Raw genomic sequence first — 16,879 nt, 5'->3', positions numbered from 1 at the left:
TTTGGCTTACACGCTGCACAGGTTCTCAGGACTGCAAAATTTCACTGAGTTGTAATTGGTATCATATGACATCTATTTTAAACCTTCTAGCCCTCAGTGTCCTGTCACGAAGAACTCAGTTTGTAGGTTCTAAGCTAACTGTGACTTGGCGGCTGCATGTCTGACATTCACGGCAAGGTTAAATGAATTAAAGAAACTTCCTTCCAACCAGAACTGCTGATAATTCTACACCTGCATCCCTCAGTGCTATCGAACAGGATTCCCGCCCAAACCTTACTTATTCCTCAGTCCCAATTTCTGCTCCATTATGTTGGAAGGCAGTACTGGACAGATAAACTTCTCAGATCCCACGGGGAACAAAGCAAGTTATCTGAAGTTCATACAAAGAAGTACAAATGCACCCTATGTTCTTGGTGGGAAGTACTAGCCCCTGGAACACTTCATTTTTCCTTCATTCTGAGGTTCAAGGGAGATAAAGCCCAAATCTAAACTATGAAGGGTTAAAAAAAGACCATTTACTCTAGGGCAGTATTTCTAACAGGCCCATCTTGGATGCCTCTCCAAGTACAAGTGTCGTACTGGAAGCGTTAGGCCACTTAGTAATCACTTCATCTGTGACAAGGTCCCCCTGTAAAGTTCCTGATGATTCACTTCCAATTTCAAGTGTCCCTAAAGGTGGTGCCTCTTTCTGGCGAATGTGGGCTATTCTTGATCATGGAAGAGTCCTAACAAATGGATGATGAAGCTGCCCTACGTTCTGGGTGAAGTACCCAGACTATTAATTGATACCTTCCCTAGTTGGTCAGCTGTAAGCCCAACTGTTCAACACGCGCCAGCTGGCCAATCTAAGTGAAAGGATTTATTTTTAATTTTCCACACCCAGGGAAATTAGGTGAGGAAAATCTAGATCTCCTCTTTCATGCTTGGCTATATTAGATTTCCTAAATTTCTACAACCAATTAGAAGAGACAAGCCAAAATAAAATCGTAAGAGCAGATGAAATAAATCTTATGTAATAAATGCTTCCTGCAAAAATACGGGAGTTTCTCCTAGCACTCAGACAAACTAGAATCGCTCCCTATGTAAGAACTGTTTCCCTATACTTTGTTAAAAGGCTGGTGCATGAGAATAGCCTGGAGTGACAAGACACAGCACATCATTTCAGTGTCCAAGGACCATAAAGACCTTGCGTCACTTCCATTCTCAAGAACAGGTATTAACATACAGGGTTGACTTTGCCAAGCGCCCACTGATACCTGGAAGAGTGCCGGTGTCTGAAAGTACGTGGATGAACACAAGTATTTTAGCTCTTTTCATGTCTTTCTTCAACTGTGCGCTATGAAAGTGATCATTTACTCACGTCAGCCAGCGATGTGTATTGTATTGTATAACATCATTCGATCTTGTTTTGGCCTTTTTATTTCAAACATGGCTGTACCTTCTGTTTTACATTCCAGAAAAGTTGGCCATGAGCAGCTCAACTTTTTTAAGCTTCAAACTATTTCTGAAAGACCATCTTTACATTTGAGATGGGCGTAAGACTCCTGAAGGAGTCAATTCACAGTATCTTTTACAGACAAACCCATCTGCAGTACCGGAGGCTCTCAGCCTCAACACTACTGACATTTTGAGCCAGATCATTCTTTGTTGTTGGGGGTGGGGGCCATCCGAAGGCACTGGAGGACACCTAGCAGCATCCCTGATCTCCACACATTCCCATCCAGTTGTAACAAGCAGAAATGTCTCCACTCACTGCCAGATGTTCCCACAGGGACAAAATCGCCACCCCTTTTCACCCCCACACCCAGCTGAGAACCACTGAGCCACAGCCAAACATAAATGATCAAGAAAAATGAACTCCCCAAAGTACTGATGACTACAAATCAAATTCTGTATAAAACTTTAACTTTCAGAATGTATTTTAAAAATCTAGCCACAGGATGATATAATATCTAGCCAATTCTTTTGGGAACACAGAAGAATAAAGAGGGCTTTAAAAATATTTCACAAAAGTAAACACAGGCCCATGATAACCTGACTGCCAAAAATAACTTTCGGGATAAGATAAATCAGAACGTACCAAGGTAGGTGACTGCTTTCCACTGTTTCCAGTAAAAGGGGTGGGAAAAGCTGCGTTTCTGTAAATAAAATCACAATTCAAATTTCTCTTAAAATAGCTTGCAAGACAATTATGTAGTTCACATACAGAACAGTTAATAGATGTATTCATTTGTCTCATGAGGTAACTCTAGTGCAGAGCAAAACAAGAATTTGTTTGGATCAGGAAACAAAGGCACAATTGAACTTGCTATCCCATGAGTAAAAGAATGTATTCTAGAAAAAAAAAAGATGACAGAGTAATTCATCATTGGAAGGATATTTCCTTTTTAACTAAGAGACCTAGCAACACATCAAATTGCACCGGAAAGATGGCGTATTATAGAACTGTACACCCAAAACCTATATAATTTTATTAACCAATGTCACCCCAATAAATTCACTAATTTTTTTTTTTTTTTTTTAAAGAAAGCACAGGAGGGAGGGGGTAGGGGAGCACTGTTCAACTAGTAAATAAAATTATAGTCATAAAAAAGACAAACTCAGAAAATTTTAAAAATTCATTTTGGTCTTTATTTTTATAGGATATGGAGCATGTTTTCATAAATCAGTTTTACGTGTGCAACTTTTTGTAACATCAAAAGAAATACATTTTTCATAAAATCCTCATTACTGAAAGTTCACTTTCAAATAAATGTAAGTTAGATGGTGGAACAATATGTTTCCACATATTGCCCAGTGCAACACTGACAGTTACAATTAAAGTATCCTGGAAGCCTGAAAATGAAGATCTATTAGAACAAGCAAATTTACTTCCATTCGTTTAAAAAAAAAAAAAAAAAAAGAATTTTAATTTGCAAATTACATATTTTACATGCAAGAAGAACTTTAATGCCTATGTCCCTCTGAAATAAATGACAATAATGATTTTGAAAAAAAGATGCGAAGAAACAAAAATATAAGAAAAAAATAGTATGCCTTTGAAAATTGCTGAATAAAACTAAATGTTACAGTTTCTCTTTTTTTCACAAATATTGGCACTGTTTATTCCATATTTATATAAGTCAGTTTCTGTGCATAAAAATCCTAATAGGATGTAATGGTTTGGGTCAGTCTATTTTTCTTTACTAAAGAACTCCTAACTTCTAGATTTTAAAAATTACGCTCTTGCATTTGTGTTTTAGTATGAAACACAAATATATTTCTTTATATCAGTGGCAACTGATTAACAGGCATGTTAAGATACTTTAAAAAAAGTCTTGTAAATATTATCATTTAAAAAAATCCTGCACACAATCACAATACTGCCAGGATCTATGTAGTGCACCCACACGTGCCTCTTTCTTTCTATTTCAGTCCTTTATCACAAAAACTTATTCGAAGGAGTTCAGTAAGACACACCATGTGGATAATCTGGGGTTTAAAAACCCATGGCTCTGGGCAACAATTACAGTTAATAACACATCCATCCTAAAATTTTCAGGCTCAATTCACCAGGAAAAAACATTCTGGGGTAACGACTTTTTTGCACACTGACAATACTTCTCAGACATCAGCTAGGCCACAAGTGAAGGGAAGTGACTTCTCTCAAAGGTACAGGGGAGCAGCTGAGTTTGAGATGGCACACCCCATACATTCTGCTCGGAAAACACGAAGGCATTCACAGAGAACTAAATTACGCGCTGAAAGATGTGGAAGGTTTGTCTCTGCACTCTCATCAACAGTGATATCGGTCCCTAGTAATTAAAAAGCAGAAAGCATTTTCATAAACACAACTGAAAAGGACGGCTCCACCCAGAATGCCCACCACAGGATCAAAAACGTGCTCGGAGCGGGCCGGCACCGTCGTCCTGGCATTAGAAGCGTGAGCATTTTTGGCATGCTGGATGTTTTGCCATTTCACGTCAAGTCACTACAATGAAGTGAGCCACTTGAGTGACAAACAGCAAATGCACCCTGGTCCTTCAGGGCAGGAAGTATCTAGCTCAATGTTCTACACATAGTAGGCGCTTAAAGCATGCTGGTAACTGACAGACCTTGTTACTCAAGAAACCTGCTGATTATATGTAACACTTACTGAGTGTACCCAAAAAAAAGGTTAAGAACATGACTTAACTATCTAATGAAGGTGCATGGACATGACTTAAAATAGTTCATAGAGTTGTGGTACTCCCCTAAAGGAAACTTGTAAACATCTGGTGAATACCTAATTAATGGCAGAACATTTAAATTGGCCAAAAAAAATGTCCAGAAAACGTTTGGCCCTTCAGCACCCAAAGCTCCCAAAATACGTGAAAACATCTCTGCTAGAGGAACTTCAGTAGTTTGAAAAATTTCATACCTGAGTGACTTAAATAGGTTCTCTCCTAAATTTTAAATAAGTGCAAGGAGTTTCTACACTCAGGAATTGCATAAGTTATTTTTCCTCAAAATAAAACATTGACTGATATAGAGGTAGCACAACTTACTAAATTAATTTTACGAAGGGAAAAAAGCAAGGTTATTTTCAATCATCTTAATAGAACTATTACAAATATTAAAAATCTTCCAATCTAGGCTTCCTTCTACCTGGTTTTGGGCATCTCATTATTCCTGCTCCCTTTTCTACTGCAAGGACACTGCTTAGTCCAGACACCCTTTGGCCCTGTGGCATCTATCGCAACATCAATGAGAGAATCCGGCATCATCCACCTCAGGAAGGTGAGGAAGAGAAAGTTGAATACAGCCAACAAAGCGAAAATGCAGCCTGTTACCGGGCCGCAGCGAGACATGAGCCTGTCCAGTCGCCTGTCCATCGGTAACACAGTTTCTCCTGCCACTCGGTTGTACACCTGGTGGGAGAGAAGCCAAGAATGAGGACCGTGATCTACAATAAACAGCGACCAGGAATGTTTTATAGATAGAAACAGAAGTCGCTTACGTGTCGTCGATGTTATAGGAATGATGTGGTTAATGAAATTCATTACAGTAACTTACTGTCTTTTGATTCAACACTCATGGAGGACTTATTCTGGACAAAACCCCAGGCCAGATGCCATGTGATACGGAGACGAATATGCCCCAGCTCCTGGCTCCCAGGGGATCACCACCGATTTTAACCCAGCTATGAGGACTCTAAAGCGCCGCGAGGTGAGAGGCGCTCCTCGGGTCCCGCTGCGCACCCATGTTTAACTCGGCAGGGGCTCCCCGAAGCAGGGCAGGCCTGCCGAGACCCTCTGCGCGGCTGAGCAGCTCTCCCCACTATCTGGCACGCATCAACCGCAATCAGAGTGACAATCTAGGGAGCTGCTTTCTGGGTACAGAGCAGCTCTTCTTTCCACAGCCATGGGAGACCATGCTGCTGAGCACGGATGGTGAGGAAATACAGAAACATTTCATGAATTCCAAATAAAAGGGGAAAAGAGATGGGGAAAATCTTAGTACATGGCATAGGGCAAACACTGGCAAAGAAAACAGAATTTACTGCTGAGAATTGGTAGTGGGTGGCTTGCTTTTTAAATCACTAAGCACTAAACTAGGAAATGTTTTTAAAAACAAAGATCTTTAAACATATTTCTTTTGAACACATCAAATGGGCCAGGATAATGTGAACTGCATTTGGGCATTGTGCCCATTCTCATGTATGAGATCTGTAAAGAATCTCCTTTTGAACTCAAGAAAGTTACAACGTGAAATACAAGTTCTGAAGGCTAATGGCCTTTGAAAGATACGGGATGTTTTCATCTAGCTTGTCTACCCCAAGGGTATTTGAAATACCTTTCAATCAGAATTATGTTGAGAATTATGCTGAAACTGATGAATCACATCTGTTCAATTTTCTAAAAAGCACAGTTAAACTAAGGAGGAGGGGTTGAAAGGGATCAAAATGTCCTGGGTGGGACAGGTAGAATTAAAAGAGCAACTACAAACCTATCTGTGTGTTCACCTTTATTTCTAGGTCAATTAATTTATGATCCTCATAATTTATGATCTTAAGCAACAAAGTAATTTACTACTATGAAGAGAACAACAGGTTAATCCATTATGGACAAAGATTAACTTTTTTTCTGAATGTATACTATAAATCACTATAGAGTATAAAATGAAAAAATACAGATGTTTCACTATTACTTTAAGCAAAACTAAAGGAACATTTGTGGTTTAAAAAAATCCTAATTAGCTCCTTTAACATATGTTGACATACTGTCACCAGAGTTCTTTGCCCCGAAATTAATATTTACAGTACCTCAGACTTCCAAGGTTCACAATGATGCGATCAAGAAAGTTAAGTCACAACTTACAGAGCTATGGTTATCAAGCAGAGTAAAGCATCACTGAAAAAAACCGTCTAACCAAACATCCCTAACCACCATTCCCAAATGCCACCTCTGCTCCTAAAGGGCCATATAAGAATCAAGGGGGCGGCTGGGGTGGGGTAGGCAGGGGGACAGGAGGATGCAATGGACAGCTCCTGAAAAGGCTTCCTACGTGATTCTGACGTGTGTTCCCGGCAGGTAATCAATGCTCCACTCCAACTCCCAAAGAAAAAGGTAGTTATTTCATATGGGTGGAGATATTGCAAAACTCCTAGAAGGCGAGAGTGCCTCAGAGACATTTCAGTCAAAACTGTTAACTCAAATATCTCACATTTCAATGGAAAGTGTATTATGACAATTTTTAGAGATAAGAGTTTTTCTGCACTTATATTCAAATGAGTTCATTTTATGGATGGAAATTTATAATTTAAACCAAATAAGACAGCCTTACAGTGGAAAGCTATTCTGCTCACTCAGCTGTTCCAACCTGCTCTCTATTTCTGGCTAGAAACTAGCTGCTCCACTGACTACAGTGAGAGCATAGAGTACTTGTCTAAACTACTATCTTCTCCATGCTCCCGAATGACTGAGCTTCTGGTTCACAATTTCTATATACCAAGCAGAGTGTTTCCATCCAGTGTGTTACGTGGCAATAAGAGGCATGAAGCAGATGAAGTTATGAGATTAAACAAAGGACAAAACCAAGTGGAATAAATGAAGTCCCTAAATTAAAACCAGGAATCATACTCTCCCACCTAAGGGTATTAATCTGTGTCCTATACCTGTCCTTTCGGAAATTCTCTATTGCTGCTTTTTGTGTATGATCATGCTTCCGACATCTGTCATGTGCATTTTGAATCCTAACTTACTATGTTTTGCCCAAAGATGCAAAAGTCCTTTTCCTGTAGAAAACCACAGTAGTTAGCAAGAGTGACAGTGTTTTAGGAAATAGCCTGAATTAAATATTTGCCAGTTGCTGCAATCAGACTAAGTAAAACCGTATCTTTTCTAACAGACCTATACACTTTAGAATTCTAAACAGTCTCAAGAAAATGTCTCACAGAAGATTTTAATATAACTTCTGCCTCTAATGGCTGTGACTTCTAGAAAATTCTGTAACTTCTTTATGCCCAGTTTAATGAAAGTGCAGACGGCACTACTGCTACTTTCAGATGTCAAATGCAACGATCTGACAAGAAATGTAATGTCTAGCACATACCACAAGCACACAGTTCACGTCTTTCATTTGGGAGAGACTTCACAAATAAACCTAAGCAATACAACAGAAATGGTAAACCTGTGTAAGAAAAAGCCAACGTGTACATGAAACATCAGGAATTCACACCCAATCTTCAAATACCCCTTTCTTGGCAGGTGACATACTTTTTCAGTTCTCTCTGCAACATTCCTCCAGGTGTAGAAAGTCTTTACTACGTTATGGATTTTTTCTGGAGCCGGCAGTGCTCCGGACTTCAGTTGGGAAATAGCTTTTTCCAGTCCCTCACACAAAGATTTTACAGAAGGCTCACATAAAATAATAAGATTTTCTGGAAGCACTTCGGGGATTCCACCAACCTTGGTACTTACAACCTTAAAAAGAAAAAAAAAGGAAAAAAAGAAAAAAGAAAAAAAAAAAACACAAAACATACGATCCAGTATAAGTCATATCTCAGACAAAGCAGCAAGACCAACTTAAAAAATTACTACAGAACGTGTCTGATCAGTTTTCAAAATATATGCACAGAAACCCCGACAATGTGAGCCCTCAAAGCTTTTTACCTGTAAACCACAACTGGCTGCTTCCACAATGGCCATGCAGAATGCTTCAGTAAGGGAAGTGTTAAGAAAAATATGTCCTTGAACTAAGACATTTCTAACATCCTTGTGTTCTAAGGCTCCCAAGAGACGCACTCTGATTTTTGAAATGAGAGAAGAAAGAGGACAGTGAAAATCATGCTACGGATGAAAGAAATATAATTTATAAGCCAAGCGTGCTATCCATTTTATGCTTAAATTCCTATTGGTTCTAATGCTTTCCATCTCAAAAAATTAATATTGCCAAATGCTGATCTAAAAGAAACAGTCTTACTGAGCTGGTTGGTTAAAATGCAGATAGCTACAATGGTTCTCACTTTCATCACACATATTAAATTTTACTGTTTCCAAAATGAGTTTGCATTGAATGAAAATATTCGTACCCTTTGATGAGTACATGTTAAATGCCATTCTTAAACAGGAGAACATCTCTTTTAAACTGATGTTCCATAGGCACACCCCTTGCATGTTACCTAAGTTACTGAGCAAGAGAAATGTTCACCTCTGTATGTGCAGAGCATGATCTGGGCCATGCTATTTGAATCACAACTCAGTATGGCTTGAAAATCTGTAACCATTTCCAATCAAAGCAGTTAGTTTTTCATGCCTTCCACAGTGCCTCCAATCACTGCCCCATAAAGTCAAGTAATATTGGGCCAACAGGAAAAAAATCAAATAAAATTGTGAGTTCTTTAACTAGGGTTTCCCACTTTATATAAATTTTTTAAAAATAGGCCTTACATTACATTTTACATCAGCTACATGTAGGAGAAGCAGCCCACTTAATGCAGGCATGTAGCCAAAACCAAATTTAGGTCATTGATATTTTCTCACCCAAGACAATATGGAATCCATCAATACCTGTCATGTAGCTGGTATCTTTCCCGCACTTCTTCCAAAATTATTCTCTTTGGTCCCTCTCCTCCAATTATAAAATTTAAATCTTGATATTTCTGACAGAGTTCAGGTATTATACCACTAAGCAAATCGGTCCCTGGAAACAGAAAATAAAGTTAAGTGTTGAAGACATTAATATTTAAACTTTAAAAAAAATCTACTGAGAATCCACTCACTTTGAAAAGTATTAGCTATGCCCTCCTTACATAAAGAAATGAATTCTCTAAAACCTTTCCTGGGAGGGTAGAATGGTTCACCCAAAAGCTGCGAATCCTGAAGACACACAGGCATGCACTGCTGCCTTCCATGCATCCAGTCTGTGCACTGTTCTGTTTCATTCCAGCATAACGTTCTTAAATTATTCACTCGTGTTTATGCATCTCCCACTTCTAGGAAAGGTATTTGAGGTAGCTAACATTTGAGTTCAAGTTTTCTACAGAGCAGGACGGCTGACTGGGGATCTAGATCCTGTCCCACCCTTTTAAGGAACAAGCTCTTTGACAATGGGAAAGTTTCCTGATGCAGAATATTAAGAGACCTATGTACCTAAAGTCCAAGGTCTGTTTCAGCTATCAAGTTCTGCTACCTACAGTTCCACTTCCTGCCACAGGAAAGGGCTACGCAACCAAGTATAACTGCTGTCTTCACTTTGTGCACAACGCAATTTATACCGAGGATTCTGTAGTCAATGCTATGGTATTAGCAAAATTTAAAAGACTAGTCCATCCAAGCTCGCTGTAGCCCACTTCCCCGAAGGAGAGTAAGTGAAGGTGGCAGGACCCATCAGCCAGACTGTTACATTCCAGAGAACAGAAAGATGCATCTTTGTACCCTTTTTCCTAATGAAATACTTTTCTTATAATATGTAAATACAACCTCAGGTAATGTAAAGCAATAAAATAAATCAGGCCCTCCTAGTCTGAAAGTAGCTATCCAAAGTGGTAACAATGTTGACACTATTTGAGAAGTTAATTCATTAACAATTATAAATTATATGCAGAATAAAAATGCGAAACATTCCAGGCAGTTTATTAAGAAATGAATACATACACACATACACCCCCCCGAGAATTGCACTATTGATCTCCCTAAATACAGGGTGTCCCCCAAAAATGTATACACACTTTAATAGCTGAGAGCTGTTACATGAAAATTAAATGTATTTTAATAAGCACTGCCTTTATAATTACTCAAAGTATGTGTCTACATTTTTGGGGGGACACCATATACAGGCAGATCAATTATAAAAAAGATGGTGGGACATATAATATACACAGGTCATTTTTATTGAAAAACTCAAAATAGAATTTAACTCTGCTAGTATTTTCAAAATGACCGTACTAGCAAACACAGTCATATGTGGCTTTTCTGAATTATGAAAGTTTCTCCTTAAAATCTTAGCTATCTTTGTTTCAAGTCTATTACCAAATCTATCAATAGGATTTCTAGTTAAACCAGAAGGTGGTTTAATCACTTTTAACATTTAGCCTCTTATAATTCTTTCATTTTATCTTTCCTTGCTTTTCCCTCTCCCCCTTCTAAAACAAGGTTAAGAACCCATTCTTCAGGTAAAAAAACAAAAACACACACAGAGTAATAATCATAACTGCTGATAATAGCTACCATTTACTGAGTGCTATATCAGGCAATGCACTTTAAATACAGCATGTCACTTAATCCTGACAAGTGCCTTATAAGAAATGGAACTGATTAATATAGTCAATTATCTATATTATTCTAAAAACAAAAGCCCCCCCCCCCCCCCCAACAACAATAAAAAATGTTCTGGTGCCTCTAAGAGTCAAACACAGTGGAACGTACAGAAGGACTTTCAATCTCCATAGTTACCCAAAATGGGCAAGGAAAATGCCTGATTCGAACTGCCTTTAAAGTTCAATTTAACAATATTTTAAAGAATCTTCTGAATCTATACCTAAGATAATGGTGACTGGGCTGGGGTGGAGGAAACAGGAAACTAACTCAGGAGGAGCTGAATTCACGTTTGTCATCTGTTACTTACTGTGTAACCTGAGCGAATTACTTACCCTCTCTGAGACTGTTTCTTTGTCTCTTACATGCAGAGAGCATATACCCTACAGCTGTTGGGTCAAGTGATGCACAGGCTCTATCAACTGCAGAACATAAATGTAAGCTGTCGTTACCACTACCGCCAGAACTGGGGCTCGCCTGCACATTCGCAGCAGCCCTGTGAACCCCAAACTGAACAAAAGGGGCTCAAGAGAAGAGGGAAGCAGCCAGCCAGGAGACCTGGGTGATAAGACTTTGGATTTATCCTGTCGCTTACTTAATACATTCCAGTGGGCCTTTCATATCTGGTCCAAATGAACACCTAAGAAAATTAATTTGTTAATCATTACTGGATCATTAACATAACTACTTGCTTTGGGGCTACAGATGTGGCCGTTCCTCCTCAGAATATTATTTTTTGCATGATCCCTGGCACATGGAGAGGGGTCGATAAGTATTTGTTAAATACTGAATTGATAACGGGAAAGGCTGTAACTTCACCCTGCTGGTAGTTAGCTCAGCTGGTTAAAATACCTGTTAGTGAAGTACAGGTAACAGGTTTAATTGTTGTACAAACAGTTAACACTTTGCTGACCAGGCACGAGTATACACGTGTTTTCGTGTCCGAACATTGCTGACCGATCACGAGATAACTCGTGTCTGCACTTACATTAAGTAATTTTAAACACCTTGCTGACTGGTCAGGACAGAATAGTCGGCCGCACAGGCGAGCTATGGCTCGAAATAGCCAGTCAACAAGTTAATTTTGCTCTGATCTTTCACCATGCATGCACCATACCTTCTTAGCTAGCTATCCCCAAAAGATTTACTATTTGATTAAGAAAACTTTTTAAACACATTTTCTAAGTTACAACAAACACATCAGCAATATCCCGAGGGATTCAGAATAGAGAATGCTGGTCCATTACATCTTCTTGGCTAGAGGATGACAGCAAGCCATTGCTTTCATCCCAGAAAATGCAGTTCAGTAAGTTTTATCACCAATCTCTGCTTAAGAGCCCAATCAACCACGGCTCTCCATTACAACGGCAAAGTGGACTTTAGGCCACTCCCTAGTACACTGGTACACTTCTGATCCCACCGCTAAGCTTCACACTTACCAAGAATCAGCTGTGTTGTCCCCAAATCTGTTCGATGCCAGCTGCACTTGTTACTGTGTTGGGTAATTTAATTAAAAGCACAGAAACTGACTTCCTATAAAACAAGCTGAGTGGTTTGAAGAATAAAGTCACAGGAAAAATCTCATCAGATTAGGGAGTATCCTAAACCACTGTATAAAATCAAAAACAAATGAAAATCTAGAAGCACGTTACTTCATATGCCTTTAAGTTCTCACCCCATTTAAAAGAAACCAAACTGGCAATTGTAAATGATGCTTTTTCAAGGTAACTGCAGGAAAGATGCAGCTCAAATCAGTGGACTAGTACTCTTAAGCCTGCAGGCCTACATCAAACTATTGGCAATTCAGTGCCCGTTAATATTTTGAATTGAACTCAAATATTTAAGGGGAGGTTATATATTACCTTTTTAATGATTCCTTACTTTAATTTTGATTACTGGATAAGTTTCCAAAGAGCATCCAGAACATTTATGTTTGGATTAAACAGGCTGTTTCAGACTTAGTAAATGAGGCTCTACAAATTCTATTGCAGCGACCATGAAGTGCTGCAGAGGCGCTAAAAAAGTCCTCCTTGCTCGGCCGGGCGTGGCTCAGCGGTTGAGCATCGACCTAGAATCCAGGCGATCGGGGTTCGATTCCCGGTCAGGGCACATGCCCAGGTTGCGGGCTGGATCCCCAGTCGGCGGCGTGCAGGAGGCAGCCGATCAATGACTCTCATCATTGATGTTTCTATCACTCTCCCTCTCCTTTCCTCTCTCTGAAATCAATAAAGATATTTAAAAAAAAAAAAAAGTCCTCCTTGACAACAGCACTCATCAAGTACAAACTGGCCTAAGGACTTCATAGGAACCATCACTGAACCCTCACAAGATTCCCACTGCTGCCCAAATTACACAAATGAAAAAACTGAGACTCAGAAATGTTATATAGCTTGTCCTCGATCACAGAATGGGACAGAGCCCGCCCTTTCCTTCATCACTTACCTGCCAATACATCACAAATGTCTCATCTATCATTAAATGAAATACGCAAGCTACAAAGTAATGTGCAGAATGAGCTCAATGATTGTGAATATTTGCACAAAAGACAGGAAAGCTATAAATTAAAATATTCACTAGTTATCCCTGAATAGTAACAGCTGATTTTAGTTTTCATCTTTGTGATTTTCTCAGTTTTCAATATTTGCAAAGACAAGACATTACTTTTGCAATTAGAAACCGGTGGTAGGCTTGGCCCTGTACGTCTTACCACATGTGCAGGCTTGTTTTAACTTTTAAAAACACCTGATGCTGATCTGTTACATGGCATCAGGTGGTTGTTTTTAAAGTGACTATTAAAACATCAAAGGTTGTGGGGGAGGTGGCATTCGCCACTGTTCCAAAAATTTTTTTGAATGTATAAAACAATATTCAACCTTTCTTTGCTATATTTAATGCAGTAGTCATAAAACCGTAATACAAAATAAAAAGGCAAACAATCATTATAAACAAGTATTCAACAGCTTTCTGTAGGAAAAAAAGTGTGCAGTGCAATTGTAGCTATCGTTTCATTTCATTACCTTTTCTGTAAACAAGTCTGCTGACAATAACAATAGTTATGCTATCATGCCTTCTAAATGGGTCTGGAGTGAAGTCAGTAGGATCTACAGCATTAGGAATGACGGACACTATTTCAGGATTCAATGCTGCTCTTAGCACAGTGTTTTCCTTACTAGTATAAGAGACACAAATTATGTGGTTTGTGTCACAAAGAGATACAGTTAGAAGCTTGTTTGTAAGCACCGAGCTGACATCAGCAAATCCAAAAAGGGAATGGTCCGTGAAGACTGTACGGAGCCCCATTGTCTTGGCGTGGAAGAGGGCGTCATGGGCCATGGCAGAAAAGGAGCTATGTGAGTGGACTATCGTGACTCTCTCCCGAACGAATATGTACCTGAGCAAAGGCAGACTGTGAAAGAGGGTCGTGGCTGTAGACTGGTTGTACATAACTTTCAGAGGCAAGTAATAGACTTTGAGGCCTTTGGTGAGGTAACGGATGCCTTTTCGATTTCCGTAAGCATGGGTGACAATTATGATCTTGTGTCCTCTTTCAATCAGGCACTGAGACAGCTGGTAAATGTGGCTTTCCACGCCTCCCATATTCGGGTAGAAAAAGTCCGACACCATGCATATATTATGAGCACGAGTTCTACATGTGAAAAATCTTCCAGGGCGTACAGAGTAGAGCGCAGCTGAGGGACCATGGCCATGCCCACCTCCTCCTCGACAGGCCATGTTGAGATGGTTTAGGCATTAGTCCTTTAGAGCAACCCAGTTAAGATATGTCATCTAGTACCTGAAAAAGAGAGTAAAAGAGGATCCCAGCTCAGAGAAATGCATTCCATATTCCAAATCTAGACAAAATATGGCTTTGACATTCATATAAATTTGTTAGCTTTTCCCCTAGAAATAAAACAAAGCATATCATGAATTTACTCGTTTGACATTTACCTGCTTAGCACTTGCTATGCGTCATACAACAAACTACACTCTGCAATGTCCTTATATCTTAATTTTGCTTTAAAAGACTGCTACACATAATTTCAAAAAAGAAGTTTGTTACACCATAGCATATAATAATTGGCCATGCTAGCAAATCAGTTCATTCTGATAATTACATATTAGGGCTCTTTACAGAAAAAGGGAGCCAACCCCACTCCAGAGCTTAGTCACTGATTCAGTGAATGTCATAAAGTTCTTCTAGTATTATGTTTGTGATTCACACTGAAATATACCTGGAGCTAGAGCTGTCTTTTTGAGAGCAGCTTTTTCAAGTGCCACTGGTAGCACATGCTGCAGACATCCGCATTTTCTCCTTCCTTACTCAAGGAAAGTGATGAAATCAAACTGTTCCCTTCATTTTCTTAACCTTTCTTTCAGTTTACTTGGGCCTTTCTGCCATGAGTGTCCCTCCCTTCAGTTTGGAGCCTGAAGATAAAGACTAAACTAGAGATGGGCTGAATCTGGGGCGATTTTCTACATCTAAAGTAGGAAATGTTTATCTCAAGGGGACTCCTAGATCCTTATCAGTGCAAAATGCCCACTCAATACTCAGTACTATTACAGACTTTTTAACTTTTAAAGCTAAAGAGCATTGGAAACCTACTGAAACTCTTCCTTAGCTTGACAAATGAGATTTCCATGGCTCCAGAAACTCCACTATACCATGGGAAGCCATCCTAACCGCCTCACTTTCCAATTTCATCTGTGAACTCAGAAAACGCAAATTAACTGCAGGTGAAAAGTCTTATCTATTCTCTCCAACAAATTCATCTATATTTTAAGTATATTCTCAGAAATACCCTACAAGTGTTTGTTGACCAGAATTTACTACTTAATAGTCAATATTATCAAATACTGAGATTCTTCAAGTTCGTACTTTTAAGTGGCTTCACTATTTTAACTGGTTTGTCACCTAAACCAGAATTTCAAGTTCTAGTCAATTTAAAAAGATCAATGATAACGAAAACAGTGAGTAATGAACCAAATGAAATCGGAGTTTTTCATCGACCTGTGAGTATGCCTACTTCCATCAGGTTCCATGGTGTAAAAGCTCAACAAACGGTACAACCACAAAATCTTAGATTTTAAAGCTAGAGAAACTAGAAGATCTAGTGATCTTACACCTCTTACTCTCCAAACGAAAAGCCTGATGAGTTGAGCGGTTTGTCCAAAGTCCTCACGTAGCCACTTAAGTGGCAAATGCGAGATGGCCGTAAATTCTCGACCCTGGCCAAGGAGTCCCTGGGCAGTCATGAGCAGCAGAGGTGCCCGAGGAGCCTTGGGGAGACCAAGCGGGGGCTCAGAGTCAAGAGGACGGTGCTTCCCCCCACCCCTGGGTACTGCCCCGGCTTAATTCACTGAGAGGACACTGGGGACCACCAGTGCCAAGGAACGGATGACCCTGTTCCACCGAGTCTGCTTTAGCGCATCCTCAGCCCTACTTGAGAACGGAGACCCTCGATCCCGGTTTCCAAGCCACAAGCCAGGCCAGCTTCGCCCCCTCCACCGCCAGCCAAGCTCCCACGGGGACAGCGCGGTGCCACCCGGAAACGGCCGACGGTGCCAGCTCAGGCAGGTCCGACGCGCACTTACCCGGGAGTCCTATGGCCGCCAGTGTCCGGACCTCCCGCGGCAGCAGCTGGAGTCCCACCCCTAGGCTCCCAAACACCAATCCTGGGCGTCCGCGCCCGAGCACCGCGCCCCCGGTGCGGCCAATGACAAAGTGGCCCCGGATCACGTGCGGAGAGGGCCTCAGTCCCCACTCATCAGCGTGCGTTGTAACAGCAGCGCGCAGGCGCATGTCTCCGCTCTGTTCCGGAAGAATTCTCCCTGTACTGAGAGCAGTAATCGTCGGCTTAACCTTTTATAAGAGTTCCTAACGCCGCGAACCTCTGAGAATCGGCCGCGGCGTCTTGTTGCACAAGCAACCCTCTAGGGCCCACCCGCACGTTATTGAGCCAAAATTCCCAGCGTGCCTCGCACGGACCCTTTCGCGCTGCCGGGAGTTGTAGTCCGGTGTCCTCTGAAGAAGAATCCGAATTTACAAAGCTAATTCCCAGAATGCCCGCAGTTCTAAACCTGGATCTTGCGCAGGGTCGGTCGAA

At 40.4% G+C, this 16,879-nt stretch overlaps 1 protein-coding gene across 3 annotated transcripts; it reads right to left on the bottom strand.

Annotated features, from left to right (window-relative positions):
* Nucleotides 1-2,608: 2,608 nt before the first annotated feature.
* PIGA (phosphatidylinositol glycan anchor biosynthesis class A) lies at nucleotides 2,609-16,415 on the bottom strand. Of its 3 annotated transcripts, XM_016202961.2 has the most exons (7): nucleotides 16,368-16,415; nucleotides 13,793-14,568; nucleotides 11,111-11,197; nucleotides 9,030-9,162; nucleotides 8,133-8,265; nucleotides 7,737-7,943; nucleotides 2,609-4,889 (listed from the first exon to the last, which is right to left on the bottom strand). In XM_016202961.2, exons 2-7 carry the CDS (start codon nucleotides 14,505-14,507, stop codon nucleotides 4,623-4,625), a joined length of 1,542 nt encoding a protein of 513 aa, XP_016058447.1. In that variant the 5' UTR covers nucleotides 14,508-14,568; nucleotides 16,368-16,415; the 3' UTR covers nucleotides 2,609-4,622. The 3 variants fall into 3 exon arrangements, with proteins under 3 accessions (XP_016058447.1, XP_016058446.1, XP_016058449.1); XM_016202960.2 differs by lacking the exon at nucleotides 16,368-16,415 and having other exon boundaries at nucleotides 13,793-14,729; XM_016202963.2 differs by lacking the exons at nucleotides 11,111-11,197; nucleotides 16,368-16,415 and having other exon boundaries at nucleotides 13,793-14,721.
* Nucleotides 16,416-16,879: the final 464 nt, after the last annotated feature.

Source organism: Miniopterus natalensis, chromosome X (genome assembly GCF_054644295.1).
Source record: "Miniopterus natalensis isolate mMinNat1 chromosome X, mMinNat1.hap1, whole genome shotgun sequence".
NCBI classification, from domain to species: domain Eukaryota; kingdom Metazoa; phylum Chordata; class Mammalia; order Chiroptera; family Miniopteridae; genus Miniopterus; species Miniopterus natalensis.
The sequence above is the reverse complement of the archived record's forward strand: the minus strand, read 5'-3'. Positions and strand labels throughout refer to the sequence as shown.